The sequence below is a fragment of the Leguminivora glycinivorella genome, chromosome 22 (assembly GCF_023078275.1).
Source record: "Leguminivora glycinivorella isolate SPB_JAAS2020 chromosome 22, LegGlyc_1.1, whole genome shotgun sequence".
Classification (NCBI taxonomy): Eukaryota; Metazoa; Arthropoda; class Insecta; order Lepidoptera; family Tortricidae; genus Leguminivora; species Leguminivora glycinivorella.
This window is the reverse complement of record NC_062992.1, coordinates 8,479,647-8,506,683: the sequence shown is the minus strand read 5'-3', so window position 1 is coordinate 8,506,683 and position 27,037 is coordinate 8,479,647. Positions and strand designations below refer to the sequence as shown.

The following is a 27,037-nucleotide window of genomic DNA, read 5'->3' as shown; positions in this document are numbered from 1 at the left end:
AGTAACATTCCGGGCCCAAAGGTTGTAAGTAACCGAACTTTAATATCAAAAATTTGACGTTTTTTTTGTTGCTCTGCTAAGTAGCTCTCGCTCTCAGTCGGCGCAGTCACACATTCGTTCTCGATCCAAACCGCTCGCGCTCGCCGATCCTATACTGAACTAAATGAGCAAAGACCGAATCTTGGAGCCTGGAAAGATTCAGTTCATTTCGGTCATTGATGGGATTTTATTCCTAACAGTTCATAGTTCGTGAACGACACAAGCCTAGAATCATGGCTACGTCACTACTTGACTAGAAACGTCATTACGTCAAGCGTCTGCTAAAATGGCGGCCGCCGAGATTCAGATCGTGAATCCAGCAAATTTAGCAAAAATTGAGAGGTAATTGCTATAATTCTTCTGAATTAAACATTAGAATCGGTCAGATGTTCCTTACAAATAAGATTCTATGTAATAAAACAAACAAACAAACAAACAAAGCATTTATTGCAAACATATTACAAACATATAACATGTGGGAGAATCGCGCAGCAATCTTACAACTACTTAATAGTAGGTATATAAATAAATTACAAATTAGGTTTTAAGTTATTAATAATACTTTTAGCTACTTAATTTTGTTATAATAGGTATTAATTAAACATTCTGTCATCAAAAAACTCTTGCAATGTATAAAAGGTTTTGCTTATTAGATATGTGTTAAGAGATTTTTTGAATAATATCTTGGTTATTATTCCTGTTTGATGAAATTGGTTCGACGTTGCTTGTTTACGTATTTTCGCTTTACCTGTTTCAGTTTTCTCAGTGATCCTAGTTATAAAGAAATTATAGAAAACTCGTCAACATTTAATACCCGACTATGTGCCGAAAGAAGGATGCGTATGCCGTTTATAGACACCCAAACAGGTATGTTAAAAATATTGATTGTAGTCTCTCTCTGTCTGTGTTTACGTGATTATTTGTTGAGGAAAAGAGAGGGCGATTGATATAATCTTTGTTATGTTTTTTAGGCGTCGCTCAGACACACTGCAATTTGTTTATGAGCAGAAAGCAGCGTATGCCGGGTCAGAAAGAGGGACAAGTTTATACATATCCTGCACAAAGGTAATTGCTACAGCACATTATGTTGGAACTTACCTATTAAAAAAATACAGTTACAAAACTAGGTCGCCGCGGCCGCCCAGCATGGCGCATTAGGTCCTTATTAAAGAAAACCAATTAATTGACCTCATGAAAAGCCAGTTTTCTGGAAAATTATATTAGAATGCCTGAATATGCCAAATGCTGACTTGTACAGACACATACAAAAAAAATTCAAATACCTAAAATCAATCACATGAGGCTAACTTCCACATCTAAAATTCACCTAGTACTCTAAATGTATATTATTTTTAGATGGCGCAAAGCCCGTCGGCAGTACCTCACGATGGCCTCCTCCCGATGGGGCTGGAGTGGGGCTGCAGACCTGGCCGACAACTCTGGGGAGGGTGAAAACAGCTCCGGCATACCTGGCGAGGCACTGGTCGGTGAAGACAGTCGAGACGGATCACAGACTGCTGCTAAGGATGACCCTAAGGTACTTTGAAGTTATTTAACTGATTTTTACTATTTTACAGCACATACTTTAAAAATATAGTTTGACAATTAGCCCATTATGTCTCAAATTTAATGAGCCACTCATGTACTGAAACTGAATAATGCAATCAACCTCTCGTATACCAAGACAGATTTGTGTCTAGGATTTTTTGTTTAATCAAGGTAACTTTTTCAATTATCAAACATGACATGTGGCATAAAAAGGGTCAATGGAAGCTGTAAGCACATTGTCATTTTCCCTAAATTCTGTGTTTGATTGCATCTATCATAGTATGAAACAACTGCATTTTAGATTGGTCTTGTTTTCTGATTTTATTTTAACATTAGCAATTTAGCATAGGTTCTATAAAATTGCACACATGTTTGTAATACAAAAACCTTTCACAGGAATGGTTCTATGACGAGCTAGCCATGGATGAGATGGAAACCGGAGAAGACCAAGATGCAGAATCAGATGAGGACTACTTCGACGACACATACGCTAATCGACGCAAGCGGCGAGGAGGCGCTACGCCCACCGGACCGGGTTCTAGAGGTGGAAGGACTAGGAAGTCGCAACCGGATGACACTCCGGCTAAGAGAGGCAGAGCAGTGAGTTACCGTTTAATTGTTAACCTGCTATATAATCGAAGTTTCCTCAACATTAACATGCATACATTCTGACAAGGTTGTTGTTGTGGTAAAACCTAAGCGACAAAACCTCTGTTCTAATAAACAGCACACAGGATTGCGTACCTGACATATCCACCACAATCATGAAGATCACACGCGTTGGGCTTCAGGAATCTCTTAGAATGGCAAAAGATCGGCTTGAGTGGAGGGCACTGCACCATACAGCTACTTATGGTGGTCACGACCCTCAGTCATGAGGTTTTGACAAAGAAGAAGAGACCTGACAAATCCATTTCGTTAAAGTTCTCTCATATTGCAAAACTCTACGGCATTCAAAGGGTTTTGCGATTTCAAGAGCTTTTGTCTTTTAGTAGTGAATCAGATGAATGAATGAACTTCTCATTTTCCTCAGGGCCGCGGCCGCAAGCGGACTGGGCAAGCCACCCTCCCCTACGAAGTCCCCGGCGAAGGCGACAAGCCTTTCGGATGCGAACGTAAGTCCACCAGGAGGAGACACTAGTCTCACCTTCACTGCTCAGGTCCTACGATAAATAGTTGACGACTAGTTCCATAGAACTCCCATTAATATTACAGGTGGAAGTCGTTATGTAGGTTTTCGGGATCAATCTTGAAAACTTAGTAGACAACTTACAGTTCCATAGGACTTTCCTAAATTTGGAGTTATTAAAGTGGAAGTCATTATGTAGGGTGAATCCATGTAAAAGTAGCGTGAGTCACGACTTCATTGAGTGTAGGCTTGTGTAGTACATGTACTAATAGTACAAAAGACACGATTCCCTGCACTGTACTGTACTAGACCGAACTACTCCCAAATGATTCTCCTCTCTAGTACATTTAAAGTAAAATCCATAATCCTACGGACCAAATTGACAAGTAAGTGTGAACGAATGTTGCCACAGTTTGGCCAGTGTCGTTCTTATCGATATTAAAATTATTATTACATTGTAGATTTAAGGTGCACCCAGACGGGACAATGAAATTGGCAATTTGATCGGCTAATTTATATACCAACTTTTTGTGTGATTTCGACAGATCAAAAGGTCTGTAGACCGCTAATTAGAGATATTTTTTTATTTCGAAGCAGCAATAATATTATTCGAAAATTATATAGATATTTATGATTACTTGCCATAGCGTGACAGATAATTTATTATCGTCGGACATGGTATTTTATTTTTTACCTACAGGCTCGGAAACCTTTTTATGTTTTAAAACTAGTGGGTAAAAATGCATGGTACTCGTATCCATCCACTACCTCGAAGATACATAGAACAAACCAAAATGTGTACCTCTTAACTATAAAACTCCCGTGAGACTCATACATATTTAAAAATATTTTAAGCGGGTTACTCACGTATTAAGTCGATATAGCGTTCGACATGTTTCGGTTCAATTTCGAGAACCTTTCTCAAGAGTAGCGACACCCCGCCTTTACATGTCGAGAGCGCGACGCATACTGCGGGCGCTTGCTCGGTGCGCGCGGCTGCTGAGGACAGGCGCAGGGGGGGTCGGCGGCGCGGGCGACGTCACCGTGGCGAGATCGTGGCGTGGTTTTTTTTAAATATGTGTACCTCTTATTTGAAACTCATATACTTATTCTTGATTTAAACTTGTCTGTTGTATGTACTTTACAACTTGTCGATATATTGTTATCGACATATACCCTTCCCTATTTTAATTTTGCTGTTCCTGGTATCATTTTACCTGTCAGTCATTTGTCAATTTAGTCCGTAGGATTATGAATTTTACTTTAGTACACTCACACACGCGCAACAGAATGGGAGCGGAGAGCTGAGAAGTGACAATGACAGCAAAGCGATCCGTGTGATCTGACCGCAACCGGACTAGAACCGACTGACTTGGACCGAGAGCGCGAGCTGATCAAGTGACAATGACGATTTGTCTCTCGCTCTCTCGGTGCTAGAATAGAATAGAAAGAATATTTTTTTATTCGTAAGATCCAAAAATTAACGACACACAAACAAGATCTAACAGACAAAAGACCGAAATGGTCTCAAGCATGTTGCTGGCGACTTAGAACATTCGGTGAAAACAATGTAACAATTTTGACTAATAAAAATAAAAAATAGCAAAAAAGAAAGATGCAAAAGCAAAGCAGACATTACATTATTACACAATATTATGCGGCTGTCATATTTTAATCAGCTATGACGAGTCGTCATAGCTGTGCATGTAGCGCCATCCGCCATTACGGGAACTAAAATGACATAACAAAAAGCACGATACAAGGACAAACAAAAATTGGCAATGCAAACTTAAATTATTAATTAATATCAATAAAAGGCTGAGAATATTTCAGAATGAAGTGCGCCATGGAATACAGACGGAACATAAACTGTACTAAAATACTACTGTACTAAATGTCCTAAAAGAACGAACTAGTACACTTCGGAGATCGTACTAGTTGGGAGCGATCTTTTCAGTGAACGAGCAGGCACAAGTCTAATTGAGTGTTTATTCGAACTACAGCTGCAAATGAAAGGATCTATGCATATATCGGGAAAGTAACACTTATTTAGAGATAGATTATCACTTGAACTTGCGTCGTGAATAAATGGAACATGTCATTAAATCGTGACTCATGTTACTCTTGCCACGGATTGACCCTGTAGGTTTTAGGGTCTAGTGAGCCCGAAAAACTAATGACAGAAGTCATCATTAGGTTTTCAGGGTTGACACCGAAAAGCTTGAAAACTACTGTTGGTACCACAATTACTGTATTTTCCATTTTATTTGAATGAGGAGGTACACTCAAAGGTTATGACAGATGGCGCCACCGGCCACCCTATTAGTCCATATGCGAGAGCGAGAAGATGATATGGTTTTTCTTTCTCTCACATATGAATGACAGTGACATGCCTAGACACTTGCACAGGCGCCGCCTGGCGGGATAAAATGTCAGTGTGCCTCCTCATTCTGAATATTTGGCTAAAACCTCATATGGTCCAAATATGGTTAAATCTATAGAAAATGATAGTAATGTAGCCGTGTTTTTGCAAATATAACAGCAGTGTTAGGAGCAATCACAAGGCACCTTATTTCAATAGAAGCTTAGATGAGTTCTATGGAATTATAAGGAAGTAACAGTTGACGGTCTCTGTACATTATAAGAGGGTCAGTTATTTTATTGAAAAAAGGAGAAATATCACCATTATTACATATACAATTCACCTATTTAGTTTTAAGACCGTCAGCTATGAATAAAAGGTTTATGTGTAATAGAAAAGCAATCCTAAGCATTTATATCCAGTACTAGTTCATTCCTTTTACCAGTTCCAAGCCAGTTTGCTGCCAAAGGGGACGGTCGGATACTACCTTGCAAAAATAATTTTTCAATTTACCAACATGAAACTTTAGTATAACTTTGAGAAGACAAACAACCTATTAAAAAAAAACATCTTGTATTGTTGATAAACTAAAAACTTGGCACAGCTATTTTATCAGTAGAACAGTGGCAAATTAAAAAAAAATTGGCCAAAAAAAACCCTAAAAAAAATAGGCACGAATAGTTATCAAATATCAATCAATAAACTATTGGCTTATGGACTATGGTCCAATCCAAGCTCTACCAGCATGATTTAGTGTTTGTTAATATTTTTATGTATTGGGGTATCCGAACGTCTTCTAAATAGATTTGTAGCTATCATAGTTTAAAACAATTATCAGTGAAGAATTAACCACCTTAGTAAAATATTTTAGCATGAGCATTCATCACTAAAAAATATCGAAAAAAAAATCCTGATTTCTTAAATAAATATATTATTTTAGTTAGAAGGAAATTAGCAAATTTAGTAGAAATCATTAAAAAAAAATTGTTAACTATAAATAAAGAAGATAATCTCAAATATTAACTCAGTGAGGCACAAATTCACAACTTACAATAGACTAGAACACATGAGCTTAGTTTGTGTTATTAATATTGTCAATGGTAATAATCTATGGTATGAAGAAAGGCTTCTAAATTGTGTTCCTTTGTGCTTTACAAGTATAAAATGAGGAATAATGCCTTAATGTGTTCTCTATCATACTATTTGACCAAAATGACTCGTATTTAATGATTTGTACGAATAAACTCATACTAACTGATAATTTTCCACTATTAAGGTGTGCTAAAATATCTGAAAATCCATCAATGTCTCGAGATTTTGTTCAGATATTTGTAGCTACCTTCGTCGCTCAGATACGATGGCGGCCGTAGAAAATATCTTCTAAAATGTAACAGTTAAGTTTGTCACAAAATTATACATAGAAATATATGTTCTAACATAAACAGGCGTGCCTAACTCATGAAAAATAGCAGGCAATACTGTTACATAGTTAGCAAGGACCTTACATTAGAATTTGATACTAAAAAATGCATATTCCGCCTTAGCAATTTTTTCGGCATGAATAATTTGCATTAATTATATTTTAGAAATATTACTCGCCTTCACTACAGGCGATAAAACGTGGCTGGGCGGAAAGAGACTTTCAAATGTAAGGTCCTTGACGTAGACTGTAGGAAAATATGTTAGACTAAATAATAGAAACGGTTATAGGCGAGTTCCACAAACGGTTCCTCAGCTAAAAACTATCATTGCTCAATAGTTACTAATCGCAATACATGAAGTTTGAAAGGACCTGAGCTTCCGTAGATTAAATAAAAAAGTCCGGATGTGAATCTGTTATTTTCTTCTTTTAAGCCGAATTCCAAGTGATATATTTGATTTGAAGATCTTTTAGAACATATTGACATATCGTTTTTCGTTAAACAAGTAAACATTCAAAAACACTGGTCAATGAAATATATCTCTGTCATCGCATGGAAGCTTTAATATGCAACAAAAACACTTTCCATTACAATACGACGTTTGATTGGTCTTTTGCATTAACTAAAACTAAAATCGCGTGCTAGGTTGCGTGCAGTGTAAATGGACCATTAGGTTCATTTTAAACACATGTACATACATACAACATACATACAATCACGCCTGTATCCCATAAAGGGGTAGGCAGAGCACATGAAACTACTAAAGCTTCAGTGCCACTCTTGGCAAGTAAGGGGTTGAAAGAAAATGAAACTGTGACATTGCATCATTGCATTAAACACATGTGTCTTTCCAATACTGAAGAGTCGTCGGAGCACGAGGGCCTTTTAGACTTAGAATATCGATTAAAAGACCGCGAGATCGATTAAAAAGCTAAAATTTATTACAAATAGTGAATTTTTAATTTACAAAAGGTAATTTTCTTAAATAATTGATTCACATCCGCTTAGCTTACAGGGATGATAAGGGAAGGCAGTTTCGGGAGTATGAAATCCAAGATCCTTAATACACTAAAGTATTGAAAGGGATTTCTCAATGAAACATTTTCTGTTTCACCAATAGTTTTTCAATTCGAAGTAAGTCCTCCCTGTAAGCCAAATTTATAGCCACAATCTTCTCATAAGCTAACATTGATTGTCTAAAGCAAAACTATAAAAAAAAACATAAATAATAAAGGAATACAAAACGGAGGACGGAGTCATGAAAGTTTTTCATATGGTTTTTATAACTTCACACTTAAATACGCTAAAAATAACTAAAAAAAATATCATTATACGCCGCTGGCTCTGTCGCGCCAATACGCAAGCGCGGTAGAGATAGATATCTACTAGCGCTTCGTTTCGTGAGCGTTTCGTGAGCGGTGCCGCCAGAGCATTATTTCATTTGGTTTCATCTTTAACTTTTGGGAGGGTTGTGGTCGAATGGGGTAATTCTATATTAGATAAATGCCTTTACGGAATATATCAAGTAAAGTAAGGGTAATAGCTTAGGCTAGTAGCGCAGGGCCAATGAGTACTGTAGTTTAAAGTTTAATTAAAGGACTCGGGCGTGCAATAGTTTCCTGGGGCGATTTCTAGACAGTGTTTTAATTTTTTTTTTATTAAAAACATCAAGCTAACTCGCTCTCGTTCGCTCTCGCAAGAGACAGTGTGGGCATACCACTACAAACGTGAAAATTTTTGAAAATATGTGGTCCACAGTGGTAGTTTGTATATTTCCTGTCCATATAGCTAGCTTAGATAGCTTAGATTTTGTACTATCAGCTGCAAAAGTGCATGGCGAATTTATCAATGAATTGATTCATAATTTCTCCATACACTTTGCAGCTGATAGCATTTATCCCCTTATTCATAAACGTTCACTAAAGTTAAAGTTATCAAGCCGTTATAAGTTCATTTGTCCCTTTCCGACGTATGGGTGTGTTAGAAAGGGACAAACGAACTTTATCGGCTTGATAACTTTAGTGAACGTTTATGAGTAAGGGAGGTAGCGTCTACGTTGGTTACCGTTCAATAGCATCGCTCAAGAAGAAGGCTGCATAAATATCTGACATGCTCAAATATGATTGTGTCAGATATTTTTCAGTCTCCTTTTAGTGCGATGTTATTGCCGGTGACTATTCCATACCGATCAATAGATGGCGCTAAGTGCATTTGTTTCACATACGATACGCCCTTTTCATATAAACCAAGGTATTTAAAAAAAAATGAGTATGAAATCTCTCTAAAAATCGCCCTTATATTGGAAATGCGTTTAGATAATTCGTATAGAGTGACTTCGTCTGTAACGATGGGAAATACTCTATTACTGTCACTCTGCACGAATCTATAGGTAATTGATATTTTCGCGTGTCAAATATAAAGTCCAATTTCAATAATCGTCTTGGCGTTATTGCGGTTACGCTGCGTTGACGTTTAGTGTGGTTGGTCCTTAATGATTTGACGCACAAGAATATTATCAAGTGAAGTTTTCAAGTAAAACTTCCTATGGTCCTTTTGCTCGAAAACGTCACAAAGGGTCTGTACATACCAGGTTGAGTCACATGCCTTTTAGCGTTGTGTATGGACGTGTATAATAGTATAGTTTAAGCGAATCTCTGTTTATATGAATATTTATTGTATTGACTTCCAATAATGTGTGTAGATTTTAAATTTCACTTTTGTGTAACTTTAAAATGTGGATGAAATTTTAAATTAGGACGTTTTTAAAGTCGCGCGAAACAAATTATAACATAGAACACAGACGCTACCTGTGCGTAAACTAGACGTGCATGCACGGTTCACGCAATGGATGTGCCGTCTCTCATATGAATCTATATTTTACAACGTAGACTCGCGTTTCACCTCACACGCAACCGGTGTGAACAGGCATTTGTTCCGTTCAAAGTGCTATAAAGTCGAATAAAACATTAAATTTTTTATAGAAAAATTTGGAAGGAGCAGAATGCTCTACATCCAAGAATATGTTCTAAATTTTCAGTACAAAGGTTGAAAATGAGACAATTTTTCCGAAAAAATATCGTGACTCTAAAAACGTTATTAGAAATATATGTATTTGCAATTCTATAAAACGCTTATTGGTTTATACCTAGAATTAATTAATTGATGCCTTATTCTCACCTTAAACAGAGAGTAAATTAAAAAGGTTTTAGTAAAAATACGTCCAAAGAAAAATCATACTAACAACGTAAAATTATATGGCTTTTCTTTGTAACTCTATGTTGTATGTAGTAATTAAATTTCGTTTTATTAATAAGATACTCGGCATATTTTATTAGCAGCTATTAAATTGATTAGTAATTTTATGGAAAATTTAGATCACCTGTTAAAATGTATGGTCTAATACGGATCGCACGTCTATTTAATCAAATTTCAAATGTATTGTGCATTTATGAAATTCGGCTTAGGCAAAGTATTTATTGTAGTATTTTAACGTAGCTAAACTTCATAAGGGCTGTTACACACTAGCATTCCCTAGTGTGTAACGGCTCTTAGCGTCAATTAAAAAAAAAAACTGAAAGTGCAAAATTTGTATAACACATATATAAATGTTATTGTGACAGGAATTTGTAACACCAATTAAAAGTAATTGTAAACACTGCCACGTAAATATATTTTGTACGAATCGGTTGAAGGCGTATTGTATTGTACTGTTGGCATATTGTGTAGGTTAGAATAGTTTTATGTTTTTAAATATAGATTGTAAAGAGCGACTGCGATTGGCTTATGATCTTCGTGACAACTACTAAAGAGTAAAACATTATTTTAACCATTTTAGGTACTGGTCCCATCAAAAGCGAGTAAGCGATGAGCTACTAGCGATGGGAACGAACGAAAGATAGTCGCTCCCGTGTAAATAAAAGAGACGGGATGATAGCGCGAGCGAGTTATAGTTCGGCGCCGAGCGATGATCGCTTGCTCCCTTTTTATTTACACGAGAGCGACTATATTTTGTTCGTTTCGCTTTAGATGGGACCAGTGCCTAATACTTCTTTCGGTTTTCGAAAATTATAACGGTAAAAAATCGTAAATACCTAAATATAAATCTGTATTTTGTAAAATCCTAGGCCTTTCGCAGCCCGCCATATCATTATTCTAAACGGGATCTTATGAGAATCACAATTGTAATCACAAGTTAGTACCTAACTCGTCGCACCCATCTGTTTGGATTGTCGTCTGTGATAGATTATTTATTTCATCCGCTCGTAATTTATACTAGGAATTGTACATTTTTCAGTGCCTAATGTTTTGCTTAGTTTCGTACTTCGAAAACTAATGTACCAATGAAAAAATACGGAATATTCAACGCTCGAATCTTTGGATTCGTCATCATATAATTTGCCGATTGGGCGCGCATTATGTACATTCATGTCGAGTGTTTATAACTTTATACGCCATTAATAATGAGTTTAATATAAAATTGGACAATGTATTGATGTTCCTATTGCGAACAACTGATATATTAGTATGTGTTTCTCACTATGGCTCGAATATGTATAGACAGAAAGAAGTTTCAATTTTTCTATGTTCGCAGTAGACTTTCATATCAGAAACAAAGTCGTGTTAGAAATGTATTAAAATTACAATAAACTTGAATATATGGGAAAAAATCCTGCGTAAAAAGTTCGATACATTTCTTACTAGTTTTTGAAGTAATATTTGAAGCAAAACTTTCGCCACTGTATTTTTGGATGTGTTTGGTTGGCAACTTATTTAAACTATTTATAAAAAAAATCCGTAAATTATTAGGGAACTTTTTAGATCCAAACTATTATTAGCACCCAAAGATTGTTATGAATTTATACAAGAATATTTATGTTGAATAAGAAATAAAAGTATCCAATGTACCTGTTATTTCGCTAATTTTGATTGGACTCCAAGTTTGGATCTTTTGTTTAATTGTAGTTTCGAGACGTGCGAGATGCGGAAGTTTTCCAAAATCTTACAAATCTGGAAAATTCTCTGTATTACAATTTTTTATTTTTACTTCCATGTTTTTGTGTGTGTGTAAAACCTTCTCAGCTAAACTAGATCCACTTTTTACCTACTTGATTGAACTTCTCATGATCGGATTATGGACACATAGAAGGTGCCCATAAGAACTCTGTGATAAAAACGCAACCTTATTTTGGTTTGTTAGAATAAAATCGTCTCGATTTTTATTAGTTGACTGTAAAAAAAGGTACAGTTAGCTATAAAAGCTTGCATCAAAATGAAACTTTTGTATTTCCCAGATTGTGTCAATTTTTTGTGAATTTTCCGCAACGTGCACGTCTGTTACGAAACCGTATTTTTTGTGAAACTGTGTACAGAATTGCCGCCTTATGGCAGATCCAGTGATTTGAAGTCATCAATCGAACCCTCCCAGCGGCCTGCGTCCTCTAGAACTGACCATAGACTATCACGGCGAGCCGGCTATTCTTTGATGTTATATAAGAACGCAAAAAAAACAAAGATTATGATTGTTATGAATTTAAATTTTTCTCTTGGGTGTATTTCCACCCTAGGGATGTTGAAAAAGTCAACCATACTTGTCAAACCATAGTCAAGCCGACTCTGCGGTTGTGAAAGTGGCACTATAAACATTCGTTTATTGTAATATATAAAGTTTATAGTGACACCTCAACACAGTGACAGTTCACAGAGCTTGGTTTGACCCAAGTAGGCAAATGTAAATCTTTTTCGACTTTTGTGTTAAAACATTAAAAAACTAATTTACCTATAGGTTTTATGTTACAAAAATCATTAGTGGTTTCAAAATTTAGATTGGCATAAAATATGTGCATTTTACTGAATATACCATGTGAAGGGTTGTCAACAAAAATTGCGTTCTTATATAACATCAACTTTTGTAGTATAGGTATTGATTGATGACGGATAATGCTTGGATATGATGATGATGAACCGCCGCCGTCGTAGTGCCTTGATCTGTTCTGATGACGTAGGCCCCAACCCCTCAAGGTCATCACATGCGCCCGAACACCTATGTGTGCGAGCGAGATAGCGATATACAGCATCTCTCTCACATACCGGAGCATCTGTGTGATGACCGATTTAATGGTTATTTGATTAATGATGACTTGATGAGTGAAAAAGGCAGATGGAGGCACTACTACGGTAAGTTGTTTGTTATTTTAATTTTATGTGAAACAGTTTTTGTCACGTAAATATCAGATGTATCAAGAATGAAGTTTCGGTGGCTTAACAAAAGTTATCAACTATGACATAATAAATATTACACAAGTCCTCATTTCATGGAACTCTCGTGAAAAAACTTGCGTCCGTAAATGAGATAGTCTAAAAGTCTTTATTCATAAAATGTAAAATCTTTGCTCAATATAATCTTTTTAATAAATGGAATTCTAGAAATAATGGGATAAATAATAACGTAGCAAAACAATTCAATCAATGGCGCGTTCGATTGGATAGACGTTTATGAAGACAACTCCAACATTTCTTCATAGAATATAATTCTATTAGAAATAACTCCGGTCTTTGTATAAGTACAGATTACTTAGACTTCACTTTCGGTACATCTGTCTTCGAATCTTCGCATATTTTATTATATTACTTATTTTACATTAAAAGAATCTCTAATACTAACAATCAACAACCTTCCTTCAACAGTGTGCGGCGCAAAATACAAAACGCGGCCAGGCCTCACGTACCACTTCACGCACACACACAAGGAGCCCGCGCCCGCCGCCACCAGCGACGGCGACTCCCGCGACTCGCACAGCCGTCCCGGCGCCCACACGCCGCCCGCGCCGCAGCCCCCCGCCACAGAGTACCAAGACAGTTACGTGACATTCTTGAATAATCCCGGAGGGCCCGCTGCAGGTTAGTAGTTAGTGCCTAGCAGCGCGGCGCGCGTCTGTAGCCTGTAGAGAGCCTGTGACAGGCTCCAGTGACTCCCGTAGCGGACCTGTAGCACACACGCCCACAGAGTACCGAGACAGTTACGTGACATTCTTGAATAATCCCGGAGGGCCCGCTGCAGGTTAGTAGTTAGTGCCTAGCGGCGCGGCGCGCGTCTGTAGCCTGTAGAGAGCCTGTGACAGGCTCCAGTGACTCCCGTAGCGGACCTGTAGCACACACGCCCACAGAGTACCGAGACAGTTACGTGACATTCTTGAATAATCCCGGAGGGCCCGCTGCAGGTTAGTAGTTAGTGCCTAGCAGCGCGGCGCGCGTCTCTAGCCTGTAGAGAGCCTGTGACAGGCTCCAGTGACTCCCGTAGCTGACCTGTATGTAGCACACCGTCTCTAACCAGTAGAGAGCCTGTGACAGACTCCAGTGACTCCCGTAGTTGACCTGTAGCACACACGGCCACAGAGTACCGAGACAGTTACGCACTGTAGCCTGTAGATTGAGTCCTTCTAGCCTGCGACAGGTGAGGGACTCCCATAACTGACCTGGGACTACACAGAGTACTAAAACAAATGACATTCTTGAATAATCCCGGAGTGATGACCAGTTAGCACTTAACAGCGCGGCCATGCATTTGTAGCTTGTCGAGAGTCTCTAGCATATGACAGATTCCACGGGCGATCTGTAGCCCACACAGCCACAGAATACGAATAGTTGTATTGTTGATATCAACCTGCTTTTCAAAGAAGAAAAACTTTGTGATTGCCATCTTTATTATTTGTAGTGTAGAAGCATTCCCGGCTTTCGTACAACATACACGTCTGTGTATTAGAATTTATTGTTCAATGCTTTAAGACTATATTTTTACGTATTACTAAAACAATCTTAATCCTTTAGTAATTCCTACGCCTAAAATATTCATAATATTCTCGGTTTAAACTATGAATTCTAGTTAACTTTAACTAGGATTCCACCAGCTTGATTATTGAGCAATTACTGAACAAAAGCTTCCTCCCCCAGAAAAGCCAGCGGCGGCCACGCCCCTGCGGCGCCCCACGCCGCCGCCGCGCCCCGCCTCCGCCGACACCAGCTCCTCCGACTCCGCACACGCCCCCTTAGTACCACCAGGGTCTTCCGTGCCTGAGCTCAAGCTACTGCAGGACAGCGCCGTCAAGGTAACACTATAAAAGAATCGGAAAGTCCTCGACTACCACGTGCCGACGGTTGGACGTAAGTCGATCCTAACCAAACTGTCAATGCTCGACCGTCACCCCGCCTTCGCCGACACCAGCTCCTCCGACTCCGCACACGACTCCGTACCACCAGGGTCTTCCGTGCCTGAGCTGAAACTACTGCAGGACAGCACCGTCAAGGTACACTACTTTACAGAATTGGAAATGGCGATCGACCGTACAGTCCGAACGATGGAGCACATGCTATTTTGTCCAGCCTGCTCTCAGAGAGATAAATGGCACTACTTTTTGGGCCCACACAGTCTAAAACCATCGAAACGAGAAGAAGACCGAACCACATGAATCGACCGACGGTCGGCCGTACCGTCGACGATCGTAACCAAACGATCAATGTTCAACCGAAGGCCCGCGTTTTTTTAATTTAAAACTTCGTAAAAACGATGTGTCGACGATATACTTAAGATAGCGGCAGTCATCAATGTCATCATCCTAAAGAAAATTACTCTTACGAATAATTTTAATAAGTTTGGTGACCAGTGATCACCCTTTCGTATGCCTTACTTCAGTTCGAAATTAACAATTGACCTTCCACAGGCCTCTCCCTCCCCCTACTGTGACTTCTGCCTCGGCGACGACCGCGAGAACAAAAAGACCGGCACCCCCGAGGAGCTCGTCTCGTGCTCCGACTGCGGACGCTCAGGTAAGGGTAAGAGGCCGTGCGCGCACGAGCGCGCCTGCCCCGCGCACAAACACCTCGCCATCCGGCTCAATGGCGTCGTCGAGATCATTAACTCCATGAGCTACCCTGCCGACGCGTTCGATCGGTTCGCCACGCAGACCAGACTGTTGGAGAACGATGCGTATTATCTGTCGCCGCCGTCCTCGCCGAGAGAGTGGCGGTAGACTTTAGGATGTGCGAGTGAAGGAAATGACGACACTGTATTACCGATGTGGAAAATTTAAGGAGGTTCTCAATTAGTGTATGTCTACTAACTTTTAGACAACGGCTGGACCGTAATGAACAATCTACAATTGGATGAATTTTTTAGATTTTACGCAACACTTTATGTGATTTTGGGATATATTTTGTAGTAATCTGTGCATATTACTTTTGAAAACGGCACTTGGTAAACTGAAAATGAATAAAATTTCCAAAACAGGTAGATCTATTACTTATCTGGAACCATTTCATAGATATTAACGATACGAAACATTATTCTAACATAAAGGTATTTTCCGTGAGAATTTTTCAGTCTTCCGGTGAAAATTAGAGTATAAATCGCCATGTCGGTACTACAATAGTGTGTTATTTCCTTCGATTCTTGCACAATTAGTTCAGATGTCTGTGTTTAGGATCTTCAGATTCTCGCTTATTTATAGCCCTAGCTTCTAGATCATATTGATCGGACTATCTGAATTGGGCGATATACTTACTTTCACGAATCGAGTATTATCTTGTGTGTCACAAAGTTCATCACAAGAATTTGGTACTCTTTGGCGCAGGAGCTAATAGAAGTAACAGAGTGACTGCCAATCAACTCTGCGCTCTCATAATTCAGCGTGTAAGGTACAGCGGGGCAAATCTCGACTGGGGGGCAAATGTAAATGGTCCATTTTTTTTTCAATGTTTTGTTTTCATTATTAAATAGTGTCCACCGGTTATATATGGTAGGCGTATTCAGTGGATACATGTAGAACTCAACATCATAGTGTAATAAAGGAAAAAATGGACCCCCAGTCGCCCCCAGTCGAGATTTGTCCCGCTGTACCTTATGCGTTTCGTCTGGTTGTAGTAAATTTTTACAGAACTGTTTAGGGCGTGGAACCTAAAATTGTACATACACTTAATGCGGAAAGATCCACCCTTAATACGTTTTTCATTCCTCAATTCCTTTACTTTCATATAAAGTAGGATGGACATAAAAATCCTGGTACTATTTTCGTCTCATATTATAACAACTGATTAAGCTTGTGATTAGTGAAAACATGTAAGAATAAGACACTTTCACTCTGTTACATAATTTTTTTGCTCCTGCGACCTTGCTAACCAAAGAGGGGATATATTATTTTCAGAGCTTCACCTATTTAATCTATCCATTAAACATTCCAGAAATCATACTCTCAATAGATTTAACTGCGTTCATATATTTAAGTTTTTTTTAAAATTTTCGTCTATGGTATACATTAAAGCAAATGTGATGTTAATGTTGCCATTTTAAAATTTCTATTGTGAAGAAGGATGCCAAATATTTTAACATGTTATCTGTTGTATTTTAAGAACCGTCGAGCATGTGCCTTGGTTTTTCGACGGCCAAACATAGATCTTATTTACATTTTAGTAGTTAGTAGCTTCGCTTTTACTGCCCGAAAGCCAAATTTTTCATTACCTAGCTTATCTAGTCACTGCGCCAAAAAGAGTGCACGCGTCTCCTTTTGAAGTTTAGATAAAGCATATAAGTTGTGTCGAATCACTGAATATAATGTCGTTTAGCAATATTAGATAAGTTTGGTATCTCGAATAGTGTTCGATTGAGCCGCTCAGCCAGACCATTTGCACGAGGGTTGTAGCGGACGCATACATGGTGTATCATGCCCTGTAATGGCAAAACTAGGAACACCATTTGTGCCCTTGTCGAGTGCAAACAAGAGTCCCATCGATTTGATGTTGGCTCAAAATCGTTTTTTTTAATAGGAACTACTTTGTATAGTTTATCATTGTGTAAAAATAAAGCATAGGACTTTTGTTATAGCCCTTACTAAAAAAGTCTTATGACTTCAGAAACAGTCTTGTTTTTTTTTGTTTTTATCGTACACAAAGTTATCATAATCATCATCATAGACATCTTTATAACTGTTGTAGGATTTCTATAGATTGAAAATCATTTGACATATCGTAATCCATATTTTAATCTAGGTCGTTTAAAAAATGAGCAAAAGTAAATAAGTTTACAGTGTTATTTATATAGTTAATAAATGGTATATTATTTATTTTATTCTGCATGATTGATGATTATTTTAATTTGTTAAACTGTTAATAGTTTATACTGAATATATTAAAGAATCGACACGAATTCTGTTTTATCTAGACAAAACAAGTTTTTATAGTTATACAAATATGAAATATTAATGATTTAGTCATTTTTCAAGTTTGTGAATTAGTCCATCCCGATAACAAGCAAATTAAAAACCTTATGTTGAAATAAAATAATATCAGTTGAAAAATTTGAAAGGGTCGGCTACCTATAGATAGGTACTTACTTGCCTTTATTTTTACATACATTTGTATGTAAGATTATTGAGCTTAATTGAAAAAGAAAAGTAAGATTGTATCAATATTATAAAAAACAAATATAATTATGTTGAACATATAAAACAATATTTATTTTATCTATATATTAACCCCCTTATTCATAAACGTGCTCTAAAGTTATCAAGCCGATTAAGTTCGTTTGTCCCTTTTCGACGTATCGGTGTGATAGAAAAGGACAAACGAACTTTATCGACTTGATAACTTAGTACGTTTATGAATAAGGGGGTACTTATATACTGACAGCTTTGCACTTTTTGCAACAGATAAATGTGAAAGTAATATTTAATCTACCGAGTGTAGTCTTCTTTATATTATTATAAGTTATTCGCAATATTACCAAAATTATCGGATGTCTACTTATTACAGTTAGTGTTGGTACACTATGAGAGTATTTTCAGTCTACATTTGAAAGGCTCGACTCTGACAGACTCGCTGGTGGCCTAGCGATAACAGCTTGCGACTTTCGATCCGGAGGTCGCGGGTTCGAACACCGGCTCGCACCAATGAGTTTTTCAGAACTTATGCGAAATGTCATTTTATATATGCCAGTAGCTTTTCGGTGAAGGAAAACATCGTGAGGAAACCGGACTAATTCCAATAAAGCCTAGTTGCCCTTCGGGTTGGAAGGTCAAATGGCAGTGGCTTTCGTAAAACTAATGCCTACGCCAAATCTTGGGATTAGTTGTCTTAGCGGACCCCAGGCTCCCAGGAGCCGTGGCAAAATGCCGGGATAACGCAAGGAGGATGATGATTTGAAAGACTCGACACTTGGTCTCTACTCTAGTCTGTTGTTGTCTTTTTTTAATGACAAGCTTCCGAATGATGTCTCCGACAAAAATATTGTAGATTTTATCTAAATACTAGTATGTAGCAGTAAAAAAGGGGATTGTAAATGAATGTGATGTGATATATTTTTAATTTATTTTGACGAATGTTCTCTGAAAAAGGCTCATCTAGTCTTTAAAAATGATGTGGGTCGATCTCGTACTCTAGTAGTAAATGGCTCGAGTATTTTATTTAACTCTAGTTTCTATTTATTTATACGAGTCTGAAACACGTCAAGTCTTAAAGCAAAAGACTTAAATAACTCGAGTACCAACACTACTTACAATATGAGCTTATTGAGTGCCTTGTTATAGAAATATCTGACACTTACCATTTTTAGAATAGTCCATCTATACTATAATTATACACATTATAAAATTATAACCCAAAGATTCTGTTACGAAATTTTACTTAAATCCTATTAAGTGTTTATTTTCAACGAAAGACTAACTTGATGTTATAAATTAAAAAATATATTATATCATTCCTGTAGCGTAATTTGTTTTGTTTAAATATAAATTTTAGATATTTTAAGATTTGACAATTAAGGTATTTGAATGTTATGAGTTTTATTTGCGAACATATATCATGTAGCTTTATATTATATAGTAAATTGGAGGTATACATGTATGTTAGCTTACTTGGTATTGTATGTGTTTGTGCCGTGCAATATTTGACATTTTGCCATCAGTGCCTTGACTACGTGATGTATAAGTTACTGCGTTTCAAAATTATTTTCATTTATTGTTAAAATATTAAAAGGTCCGCTCACCATAACAGCTTGTTCGGACAAACCAACCTCGGGCGTATGGTAAGCGACAGAATGAAACCTCTGACTAGAGTTTTGACATATAGTCAGAGAATTGACAGTTGAAATTATAAATAAAAAAAACATAATTTCAACTCTACTTTTATAATGTTGACAGAGTAAAAACAGAAAACACAGACACAGTTTTTATAAAGACACCTAGGAAAACTGTTTCATACCATATATCGAGTGCAAAAAGTGACTTAAAATACTTGAGATGCAGTAACTATAATTCCGTATTGAAACTAAATTGTATTCTTGGCAATAAAGGCATGCTGTTGAATGATATAAATTCATAGTAGTTTAGTTATGGCTGAAAACATTTTTTACTGTATCGCGGTACTTGTTATTTTTCAGCTGGTAACATTGCCTAGGAACATCTCAATAGATTTTCTTTTAATTTACTTAGTATGGTTGATTAAAAAAATATAATTATCATAGTATGATCTTCATTTTGAATTCAGTTAACTTTAGGCAACGTTGCTAGTGACATGGTTCCTATACCATACATTTATTGTAGTTTTGTGCAGTCTGGTCAAATAAAATTTATAAAACGCTACCATTGTGGCCCTTACAAAATGTTGCTCCAATTTTCTTTTTTAAGAGTATTTCCAAAGATGAAAAATAAATAAAACAAGTAAAGGGAATCTAATGGTAGCTGAGGAGAGAGTTGACTTTCGTTAAGTCGTGTTACCTTTATTTGAATTAATACTATTTCTTTCTTTAACTTTTAACATTTTATTTCTTTAACTTTTGGTTTTAGGAAGAATCGCACCTTTTTTTTTAGTACTTAAATAGCAACATTTTATTTTTTATAACGCGACTAAACGACACTGAACGCCCCAATTTTGGACTGATATGCGTTTTATACGATAGATTGTTAACGCATCATACGTGCCAAGTTATATAGTTATGTTTGTTTTTATTCGATCTTGAAATTTTATTTCTCATTGGCTAGATTATATTCCAAAGTATCTTTAAATGCTAGTACGGAAGTGCATACTGTTATGCTTCTTTGTTACACCAAAATAGTTATTTTAGCTTAAGGGCTGATTTAGACGATACGAAATCTCGCATGCTAGTTTCATTACAATTTGATTAGCCGACTGGATGTGTTTAAAATCGCATGCGAGCTCGCGCGCCGTCTAAACGAGCCTTAAGAAGTATGAATGTCGGCGTTTTTGTATACCAGCGGATTTTTATAACATTAAATTGTATGAATTTCAAATGAAATTGGCTTTTTTTATGTTGTGCTGAAGAATAGTGAATAGATGCACTTCCATACACCATTGACTGATACTTTATGTTAGCGATAATCGTTTGTTATATTCTAGTGTCGTTTTAAAGTGTTTCACTATTGTTCGGCACATTATATAAAACCCTGATTACCTTTAATATTAACCGTTCAATTTGTTCCAACGTCGAAGATTGACCGAGATATGAGACAAGGTAAGATATCATGTGCCTTACAATTAGTGAATTACACTTATCTACACTAAAATTCTATATTATATAAAGTAATCATAATCGATTATGTAAGTCTATAGCCGGGTCCCCACAGCGGGCATTATCTTCAATGTAGACTTCATTGACAGTTTGCCGCTCGAGGAAATTGCGTAGCGACGTTGCTCCCACTGTGTGCGCCCTGTTATGAATGAAAAACCATTTACAGATGTAGTGCGAAAAGATTTATTTGCCTTCGTATTGTTACGGAAACGTACATCAGCAATTCCCGAATAGTTTGTACATTTGGATCACGTCTCTGATTTTGATAAAAATTGGTAGGCTGATAGAGTCCATGATGCTGAGCAAGATCCACTAGTTTAAAATGTCCTAGGTTGTTTGTATGAAACTTTCCTTTTTTGTTACCGAAAATGTATAGAAATCTGGTAACAAAAAAGGAAGGTTTCATACAAACAACCTAGGACATTTTGGGAAACCTAGTGGATCTTGCTCAGCATCATGGACTCTATCAGACATTGCTCACGAACGAGCCATGCTATTTCAGTCAGTACAAGATGTACTGACATTGACTGAACTAGTGTGACAAATACGAACGTTTCCGGAAAAATACGAAGGAATCCCTTTTTGCACTACATCTGTGCAGATAGTTTTTTCACATATTTTAATGGCATTCTCGGCCCTGACAATACACACATCGCCTTATCCTAGACAAGTTTCTGAGCAGTGTACTCTGCAGGTCACCCGACGTGTCTGCAGTTCACCGTGAACATGATAGTGTCGGTGCGCAAGTACCGCTGGCAGTGCATCGAGTGCAAGTGCTGCTCCGTTTGTGGCACCAGCGACAACGACGTGAGTGCTTTTCCCGCTTTTTTAAAATTATAAATGGGCTTACTCATGACCACAGACTAGCCTAGGAGAAGACGTGGCCTGCGATGGAGCTCTCTCGCCCAGAGGACACTCTTGATTTGAAGGTTGCTGGGTTATTACTTAATTGAGCTGGGAAATATAGACGTCGGCAAGGATAATTACTCCTTGGCAGTGCGTATAAGAAAAGAAGCAAAGCGCTTCGTGCAAGTTTCGAGCTATTAAAAATATCAACAATGTTCTAAATACGAAACTTTACGCTTAATTAAAGCTGTGGACCAAATCACTCGTGTGTCCATAAGTTTGCGAGAGAATCGTGGTTTCCCATAAAAAGTTTGAACATGCCTGATTTAACAAATGAGGAAGAAAACTGACATTTTATCACGCCATGTCACTGTCTAATCACTTATATATGTTCTAGCCTGGTAACACATGTTGTACTACAGCAGTTGTAGTGAGGACATGTTCTAACCTTTCAATGTACCTCCTCAGTAATGTTATAAATTTTTTCTACTCCCGTAGTGTTATTCGTCATTTAAAGTGTGCATAGATCTTTACAACCTTACATAAAAGATGCCAGCCGGGGCCCGGCGCCCCGCGCACCCACGCATACGATATAGCTCTAGCTTAAAGCATTGCTAGGAAGCGTTTAAGGGACATAGCGGGGGAGCGGGGCGTTCACGAAACTTATTCTAAAAAACTATCAAAAAGTAAGTTCATGGTCGTAGAAAAAGTATTGTATGCAACGGTGTTTAACTGAGTCAAAAAATACTCGTGGCATCTTGAACAATTTTCGGCTTCGCCTCAAAGTGTTACTCACGCCACTCGTCTTTTTTGATCTCACTTAAACGCCAGTTGCATAAAATACTATAAATAGTAAGAATTAACACATGGACCAACTATTTAAGCTTTTAATGATAAACCATGTAATGTTCGTTTACAGGACCAGCTGTTGTTCTGCGACGACTGCGACCGCGGCTACCACATGTACTGCCTCGTCCCGCCTCTCGAGAACCCGCCAGAAGGGTCCTGGTCATGCGCGCTTTGCATCAAGGAGTTCCATACCAAGTGAACAGGTAACTTACATGGCGACCTAGCCAGACATATGTACAGACTGAGCCTCTCGAGAACCCGCCGGAAGGGTCCTGGCCCTGCGCGCTTTGCATCAAGGAGTTCCATACCAAGTGAACAGGTAACTTACATGGCGACCTAGCCAGACATACGTACAGACTGAAGCCTCTCGACAACCCGCCAGATGGGTCCTAGTTGTGCGCTTTGCATCAAGAAGTTCCATACCAAGTGAACAGGTAACTTACATGGCGACCTAGCCAGACATATGTACAGACTGAAGCCTCTCGAGAACCCGCCAGATGGGTCCTAGTTGTGCGCTTTGCATCAAGAAGTTCCATACCAAGTGAACAGGTAACTTACATGGCGACCTAGCCAACCACATGTACAGTCAACCAATTGGAACCCTAGGCCACTGTAGAACTATGTCATAGTGACGTTATAAATCAGATTGTAAGAAATCTCTTACTGCTTGTCATTTTGACATGGTTGTAGAGTGGCCTAGGGTTCCAATTGGTTGACTGTACAGATAAGCCTCTCTTGGTACAAGTAATTATACCAAAGTAACTTACATGGCGACCCTGACAATGACTTGTACCGTCTGGCGCTTTAGAACGCGCCTGTAGCTCTTAGTTGAGCTCTGTATCAAGGGGAACTGTATGTGAATAACTAAATAGGTACCAGTGGCGACGCGTGAAATTTTTGTGGTAATGCCGGAGGGGATTTTGGGATCTGTTTTGTAAGGACTTCTACAGATACTGCAGAATTTTAGGGAACCCGTAGGGAATCGAGTTGTATCGACGCTACGCCACTGATAGGTACTTAACCTACTGAAGCACCCTGAACAACGATTAGAGTCTGCTGCTTTAGAATCTGCCTGAGGGCTCCCTAGTTTTGTGGATCCAAAGGGTTTCATACCATGTGAACCTCATATGGCGACCTTGCCTTTACCTTTCTACTGTCTACTGTTTGGTGATTTTAAAATCTGCCTGAATTCTCTTTGAAATAATAAAATGTGTAGGTATGATATAATAATTGTTTTTTTTTTTTTTTAGGTTGAAAGTATGTTGAAGAATCGCCAAGGTACAGCAGTCGCTGTATAATTATACTAAGTTATACGTTGCCATAGGTTATGGGCGAGTGTGGGCTGACATAAATTAAAAAAAAAAACAGTAAGTTCTGAATGCTGACATTTTTAAGCTTTTCAATCATGTCTTTAAAGAAAATGCTTGTAATAGTTACATTAATAATGTAGCCATAAATGGCAAAGCTTTATTTTGTTTGTATGTGGATACAATACATGAGGTTTGAGCACGTTTTCATTTAATTTTCGAAAATCTATCCTTTTCGCTACCTAGTGGCAAGGACGTTAGCGACTTAAGAGCATTTTCACATTATCCGATCCGATATCGGATTGGGTAATGTGAAAACGCTCTAAGGCTCGGCCATCGGCGGACTTAATGTCAAATTATAATTTAAGTGATTTTGAGTAATTCGAGTACAGTCATAATTTTTGTTTTATCGTTTCCTCTGAAATTATGAAACAGTTTTTGTATAAACTTTAAAGAAGACTTGAAGAGGTCATGGATCACAGTAGAGCTAAAAATGGCTAAATACGTTAGCTTTAGTAAAATGGCACTAAGTGCGGATTGTAGACTTAAAATATATGTTAAATATAAAAATGTACGCTCACACTCGCCATGTCATAGATATATTACTATAATAGACGCCACGAAAATGAACGAGATGGAGATGTCAACTAAGTACATTTTGTACTAAAAACGGTGTCCAGTTTTCATACAGCAGGCAATGCTCTTTTCAAGACAAATCTTTACATTTTCAGTTTTAGTGCATTGAGCATAAGCACTCTTTCATTTTTGACCATTACAGATTGTCAAGTAAAAAATCGTTTTGTATATGTAGAATTTAGTTAGTACAGAGAAAGTCTTGATAAAAAATCCGTCTATTATAGTTGTTAATCTATGAAAATGTGTAATAAATCTTATGTACTCAGTCTCGAAGTTTCTACCTCCACCGGTGCTTGCTTTAGCTATTTAGAACCGGCGAAAACTCGCACTAGAAGTGTATTTTTCTAAAAGGCAAAAATCCTACATCTAAACATGTGACATGTGACACACTTTTTTTAATCTTTTTCATTCATAGGAAACATGAGTATTGTAAGTATCATATCGTTTTCTGCCAATAACGTCGTCTTAAATCGTAAAAATATCACACACCAAAAATATCACAGCAAAAGATAATTTTGGAAAAATACACTTCTTATCTTTCACAAGTATTCAAAGCACAAAAATGTAAACTGATCTAAAATGAATAAACGACACTTGAACAACTATACACATAAAAAATGCTGTAAGGCGTTGTCTATTCTATATACATCAGCGATAAATTCTCTTTCAAACACATACAGTGCGATTAAAATCAGTTAACGATGCGACTTTTACCCTTCGGCTTCAGCTCTTATCGGGATCGCATGAGTGTGAGCAAGATAGATATATTAACATTTTGAAAAAACCCCCGACCGCGACATAGTAGACCGATTTTCATGAAACATGGCTAAGAACGCTCCCGACTAACTCAGCTTTCAGACAAAAAAAAACTAAATCTAAATCGGTTCATCCGTTCGGGAGCTACGATGCCACAGACAGACGCATACACAAACAGACAGACAGACACGTCAAACTTATAACTCCCCGTCGTTTGTGCGTCGGGGGCCTCGGGGGTTAAAAACCCGAATCGTTAACTGATGTTAATCGTACTGTATGTGGCTTTCCATTATAGAATAATCCTTAATTTGCAATAAGAACCTTATTATCACTATCAGAATTTTATTATTCTTGTAATTTTAGATGGATACCTACCTTGCACTAGCTTAGGGACCTTTTTATGATGGAAAGTGGCATATAACAATAGAGACTACTCTGTTTTATTACTCTAGTATTTAATGCATTTTTACTCTAAGACAGGGGTTCCCAAACTTATTTAACTGACTTCGGGATGTAAAAAGGGGTTTTCGATTCAGTTTTATATTAAGTGTTCAAACTTCGATTTTGATCTGTAGAACAGAACAGACATACATTTTTCTAGAAAAAATCCCTTAAAATCAGGCATCTGGGCGAGCTCACTCCATCGTAGGCCACGTCTTTGCCTTTGACTAGTCTGTGGCCAAGAGTAAGCCCTAAAGGCTTATTTTTTTTAAATACAAGAATATCAAAAATAATAATCTGCCCTGTGGTTGGGTGCCCCTGTTTTATGAGTATTTGAGTATATTAATTTGAACATATCAGTTAACATAATACGCCGGTTCAGTACTTACAACTTTATTTATTTGCTCTAAGTCTGATTTTTCAACACTTAATATTATCTGATATACCTATAAAGACCATTTTTAAAATTAATAATTTTATGGACGCAAAAGATTTTTGTTTATTTTTGTCTCTTTTGCATCAATATTAATTTTGATGTGTTGCGTTATCGTAAGCAGGTATTCTTACTATATTATAATATAAAAACGAGGACAGATAATTTTATTGTTAGAAAAATCGAACCTTACCATACTGAATGTTTAATAAATATAGTCATAATGAAATTCATTGTAAATCACATGCATTCCACTTCATAGATGTATCATCTGTCAGCAGATTTATCTACACGAGCGTGGAGCTCAAAAATATCTACACATTGTCCGCTATATATTTTTATTTATTTATTTCTTAAATAAATAAATAATAAATATTATAGAACATTCTTACACAGATTGACTGATTCCCACGGTAAGCTCAGAAGGCTTGTGTTGCAGGTACAGTCAACCAATTAGAATCCTAGGCCACTGTACAACCATGTCAAAATGACAAACGGTAAGAGATTTCTTACAATCTGACTTATAACGTCACTATGACATAGTTCTACAGTGGCCTAGGGTTCCAATTGATTGACTGTACTCGGACAACGATATATATAATATACAAATACTTATATACATAGAAAACATCCATGACTCAGGAACAAATATCTGTGCTCATCACACAAATAAATGTAATATATGTGTAAATATTTATGAG

The 27,037-nt window shown here is 37.4% G+C and overlaps 1 protein-coding gene across 2 annotated transcripts; it reads left to right on the top strand.

Moving 5' to 3' along the window:
* Positions 1–318: 318 nt before the first annotated feature.
* LOC125237690 (zinc finger protein ubi-d4) lies at positions 319–26,780 on the top strand. 2 transcript variants are annotated; one of them, XM_048144841.1, is made up of 12 exons: positions 319–381; positions 797–906; positions 1,011–1,104; positions 1,396–1,576; positions 1,984–2,187; positions 2,621–2,702; positions 13,184–13,354; positions 14,447–14,601; positions 15,214–15,319; positions 21,763–21,875; positions 22,834–22,966; positions 24,014–26,780. In XM_048144841.1, exons 1-11 carry the CDS (start codon positions 326–328, stop codon positions 22,960–22,962), a joined length of 1,401 nt encoding a protein of 466 aa, XP_048000798.1. In that variant the 5' UTR covers positions 319–325; the 3' UTR covers positions 22,963–22,966; positions 24,014–26,780. The 2 variants fall into 2 exon arrangements, with proteins under 2 accessions (XP_048000798.1, XP_048000797.1); XM_048144840.1 differs by having other exon boundaries at positions 13,184–13,396.
* Positions 26,781–27,037: the final 257 nt, after the last annotated feature.